Source organism: Somniosus microcephalus, chromosome 1 (assembly GCF_052327205.1).
Source record: "Somniosus microcephalus isolate GS21.2 chromosome 1, FLI_Smic_1.0, whole genome shotgun sequence".
Classification (NCBI taxonomy): domain Eukaryota; kingdom Metazoa; phylum Chordata; class Chondrichthyes; order Squaliformes; family Somniosidae; genus Somniosus; species Somniosus microcephalus.
Window position 1 is genome coordinate 60,608,998 of NC_140987.1, and position 4,944 is coordinate 60,613,941.

General features: G+C 54.4%; 1 protein-coding gene across 1 annotated transcript; it reads left to right on the forward strand.

Moving 5' to 3' along the window:
* Positions 1-2,409: 2,409 nt before the first annotated feature.
* LOC147124120 (uncharacterized) lies at positions 2,410-4,264 on the forward strand. The gene is made up of 3 exons (XM_086002815.1): positions 2,410-2,584; positions 2,744-3,464; positions 4,252-4,264. Exons 1-3 carry the CDS (start codon positions 2,521-2,523, stop codon positions 4,262-4,264), a joined length of 798 nt encoding a protein of 265 aa, XP_085858941.1. The 5' UTR covers positions 2,410-2,520.
* The last annotated feature ends 680 nt before the right edge of the window (positions 4,265-4,944 follow it).

Here is a 4,944-nt window from a genome sequence, read left to right on the forward strand (position 1 = left end):
CTGCAGACAGGTCGCCATGGCAACACTGTCACATCCTTCCTAAAGTGCAGTGCCCAGAATTGGACACAATACTCCAGTGGAGGCCGAGCCAGTGTACACCGATTCGCCTCTGACCACTCCCAGAGACTCTACTTTACATCCCCCCGATATGTCCCATTCTTGTGCCCCGTGACATCATCATTAGAAATCTAAATGCATCCACAGCCCCCCCACCTGCTGGTCGGCTTACCAAGAGCTCCTGTCTATCTTCCTCCCAGTTAATCAGATTGAGACTGCTGACTTCCTTCTGCGCATGCCAGGGCACCATCCCAAACCTGATGTCTTCAATGTCTGATTCAACACTGTCAATCAAGTCCTGAGCCAGCATGTCACATGCTCGCCCCTTGGACTGTAAATCACTTGCCTTTATTACGGCTTTCCCTAGGACCTCTATGCCTCTCTGTAACCCGGTTCCCTGCACTTCTACTGCCGTAAGCGCAAACATATTTCCTGAGCTGTGAACCGCAGGCCCTTGGCACTTTCCTGCGCCACCCAGGAGGCATAGCTTGAAGGGATAATTACAGTCCTAGCCCTTTTGGGCTATTCCAGATCAGGCGTATTCCCCAGATGTTCACCCGCAACTTAAGTTAGAGATAGCCGAATTCCATAAGATGCTTAAATGGGTCTAAAGGTTCAGGCTATCTCTCCCTAAAGGAAAGGACCACCTAAAGATGTTACCGTCCTCCGGATAGTACTTTTAATAAGTTGAACTAGACTGTAACCTTCCAGATATTATGAGGGTCCGGAATACCCCCCAGAATTCTGCAACTCCTTACAAAAGAATGTACAGAATTTGTGGGTTCTATACAGAATTACTCTGAGACAATTCTAGAAATATAGGCCTAGAAATTCAGTATAGCCACGTTTGGGGCGTTACAGCCGGGCGTTCGCTAAATTTAGCGCCCGGCGCAACTTAGCACCACCTTCGCCGATATTCAGTTGCATCGCCCCAAGAGGTTGCTGCTGCGCTAAAGCAGGCGATGCACGACTACCATAAGGCGCTAAGCCGGCGTGCCGAGGCGCTACCACCAAGGGCGGGCACAGCGCAGGTGCGGCGAGTTGCTGATTGAAGGCAGACACGCTGGCGCCGGTCAGCTCTTAAAGGGGGAGGGTGGACTTGTTTGGCTGCCACGCCCTGCACACTGCAGCCCTGAATCAAGCCCTGAATATAGCTGCTTCAACATTTCAACGCCCACGACTATGGAGAAGGCTAGGGAGCGAGCGCAGCACTTCAGCGAGGGTGCCCTGAGGCTACTGGTTGGCACAGTGGAGCGCAGGCGACTTGTCCTCTTCCCTGATAGTGGCAGGAGGCCGCTGCCCAGCGAGTATAGAAAAACCTGGAGGGAGGTGGCAAACAGGGTGACCTCCAACAGCACGGTTGCCAGGACTCCTGTGCAATCCAGAAAAAGTTCAACGACCTCACTCTGGTTGTCAGGGTGAGTACCCTTTCCAGTATCCTCCTCATCCCTGCATGTGCACCTCACTTTATGGCCAAAGGGACCTGAAAGCCCCAATGCCCAGCCCTCATCCAACAGCTATGGGACTCTCATGAAAATCACTTGCACATTCAGCACTTTACACACTGTCAGGGCTATTCCACCATGGGAGGCAGTGCAAGCAAGATGAGGGCTTGACACTGTCAGGGCTATTCCACCATGGGAGTCAGTACAGGCAAGATCAGGGCTTGACACTGTCAGGGCTATTCCACCATGGGAGGCAGTGCAGGCAAGATCAGGGCTTGACACTGTCAGGGCTATTCCACCATGGGAGGCAGTGCAGGCAAGATCAGGGCTTGACACTGTCAGGGCTATTCCACCATGGGAGTCAGTGCAGGCAAGATCAGGGCTTGACACTGTCAGGGCTATTCCACCATGGGAGGCAGTGCAGGCAAGATGAGGGCTTGACACTGTCAGGGCTATTACACCATGGGAGTCAGTGCAGGCAAGATCAGGGTTTGACACTGTCAGGGCTATTCCATCATGGGAGGCAGTGCAGGCAAGATGAGGGCTTGACACTGTCAGGGCTATTCCACCATGGGAGTCAGTGCAGGCAAGATGAGGGCTTGACACTGTCAGGGCTATTCCACCATGGGAGGCAGTGCAGGCAAGATCAGGGCTTGACACTGTCAGGGCTATTCCACCCTGGGAGTCAGCGCAGGCAAGATGAGGGCTTGACACTGTCAGGGCTATTCCACCATGGGAGGCAGTGCAGGCAAGATCAGAGCTTGACACTGTCAGGGCTATTCCACCATGGGAGGCAGTGCAGGCAAGATGAGGGCTTGACACTGTCAGGGCTATTCCACCATGGGAGGCAGTGCAGGCAAGATCAGGGCTTGACACTGTCAGGGCTGTTCCACCATGGGAGGCAGTGCAGGCAAGATCAGGGCTTGACACTGTACTTAGAGGCCGTCCTTTCTCTTGCAGGGCAAGCTGGCCCACAATCGCAGGCAGCAGCGACCTGGAGCAGCATGTGGAGCGCATTATGGCAGGCTGGCTGATTGGCCCCGTCGCCAGTGGAGATGCCGACCCTGTTCTGCACAGCAATGGTAAGGTCATCACCTTTTTGACCTCTCTCTTTCCACTTGTGCCTCACACCAGCATCTTTTGCCACTATCGAACCAATGCAGTGCATAGCAGCACTCATGCCTCCCTCGCTGCCGCCCTCTCCTCACTCTAAAGCAACTCTTGTGCCTCCCTGCTTTCAGATGCTGAATCACCAGGTGAGGAGGCGGGCCCTCAAGCTGCCACTGTCAGTGATTCTGAATTCGAGGAGGAGGAAGAGGAAGCCCATCAGTGCCACCCTCAGCCGAGGCAGCCCATGGCCATGATGGGGACACGTCTTCCCTGGAAGGGAGCAGGGGGGGAAGGGTCTGAGGAGAGTGAAGCTCCGGGGCCCAGCGGGCTGCAGCAATGCGGGAGGGGTGGGGAAGCTCGTCGGCCTTCTCCCCGGAGGATGAGTGCGGTCTCCAGTCCTGCTACGGTGAGCGCAGAGGAGGTGTGGCTCCTTGGTGAAATGGGCGCCCAGGCTGAGCACAGGCACACTGAGCTCATGGCTGCAGTGGCAAGGATGCCTGACTCCATAGAGTCACTGGCAAGGAGTGCTCAGGAATTCGGGGCAGCACAGGCCAGGAGTCTGCAAGAATTCAGTGCAGCACAGGCAAGGAGTCTTCAGGACTTCGCGGCAGCACAGGCGGCTTCCAGCCAAGTGCTCAGTCGTGCATTCACTGGCTGGTCTGATGCAGACACAGATCAGGGCCACAAGGGCACTAACTGCTGCCACCCTTGCTGGATCGGCCAGGCATCGCCGGGACCCTCGCCGCAGCAGCCCAGCAGTCTGTGCTTCAGCAGATTGCTGCGCATGCTGCAGTGCTGGCCCGTGCGAGTGCCAGTGTCTCAGCTGACCAGGGAGTGCCTGTGCTCTGTCAGGTTGGCAGCATTCCTGCAGCCAACACTGTCACTCCTCCACTGCAGCTGCCACCACCCGTAGGACAGACTACTGCCACCCAAGCAGAGTTGGAGCAGTCAGCAGCCGGGCCCTCCAGGCCCAGAGCTGGTCCAGGCCATCCCCCAAGGGCATCACAGAATCACAGAATCACAGAATCTACAGTGCAGATAGAGGCCATTTCGGCCCATCGAGCCTGCACCAACACATATCCCACCCTATCCCCACACATTTAATCCCCTAACACTAAGGGTCAATTTATCATAGCCAAATCAACCTAACCTGCACATCTTTGGACTGTGGGAGGAAACCGGAGCACCCGGAGGAAACCCACGCAGACACAGGGAGAATGTGCAAACTCCACACAGACAGTCGCCCGAGGCCAGATTTGAACCCGGGTCCCTGGCACTGTGAGGCAACAGTGCTAACCACTATGCCACCGTGCCACCGGCATCTGCCGTCTCACTATCTGACTCTCAGCAGCCTTCCCCAGCCTTGCTGCAGCCACTGGGGTCCCATTGAGGAGGAGCTGCAGGGCGGGAAAGGGCCACTCGCAGAGGCGAGGTGGGTCACCCTCGCAGGGGAAAAAGTAGAAGGTGTGGCCAAATGTTTTTTTTATATATGAAGGCCGAGAAGGCTTTTTTTAATATATGAAGGCCGAGAACGTTTTTTTATATATGAAGGCCGAGAAGGTTTGTTTTTTATGAAGGCCGAGACTGTTGTGTTTGTTTTTTATAAAGGCTGAGACTGTTGTGTTTGTTTTTTATGAAGGCTGAGACTGTAGTGTTTGTTTTTTGTATGAAGGCCGAAGATCATGGTCATTTTTGTTTAACTGTTTTTTTCATTTTCTGAAGGTTGTGAGAGCCAGTTATGTCCCTGACTGTTTGTTTTTTGGGGGGTTTATCTGAATTAGTTTGTCATGCGGGAAGGGCACAGAGTTTGCACAGTAAAAAGTTTTATTTAATCACATTGTCCATGTTTGCAGTTTGAACTATTTGTTGCCTTGACCGGCTGAGGGTTTGCGGAGCGGCTCCATTCATGTTCTTTCATTGGCACAAGCCATTCCCTGAGAGGGGGCCTAGAACTGAGTTGCAATAAGCTGCCAACGGACAGCCCTTGCACTTTGTGCCTCCCTCCCATCTTGGTGCTCCTCATCCTCCTCCTCCTCCTCTGGTGGTCCTCCAATGTCTGCTGGCAGTGGCTGAGTCCTGAGGATAGCCAGGTTGTGCAGCATGCAGCACACTACAACGAAATGGGAGACTCGCTCAGGCGAGTACTGTAGGGCTCCTCCGGAATGATCCAGACAGCGGAACCGTTGCTTGAGCACGCCGATTGTGTGCTCAATGATGTTCCTGGTAGCTTGATGGCTGTCATTATCGCTCTTCAGCAGGGGTGCTGGGTGCACGGAGTGGGGTCATCAGCCAGGTGCACAAAGGATAGCCTTTGTCCCCGAGAAGCCATCCT

What these genes read in the sequence shown, in the direction of transcription:
- LOC147124120 (XM_086002815.1), top strand. Translation starts at nt 2,521, where the DNA reads ATGGCAGGCTGGCTGATTGGCCCCGTCGCCAGTGGAGATGCCGACCCT. An exon ending in CCCTGTTCTGCACAGCAATG is followed by an intron (nt 2,585 to 2,743) that starts GTAAGGTCATCA and finishes CCCTGCTTTCAG; the next exon opens with ATGCTGAATCACCAGGTGAG.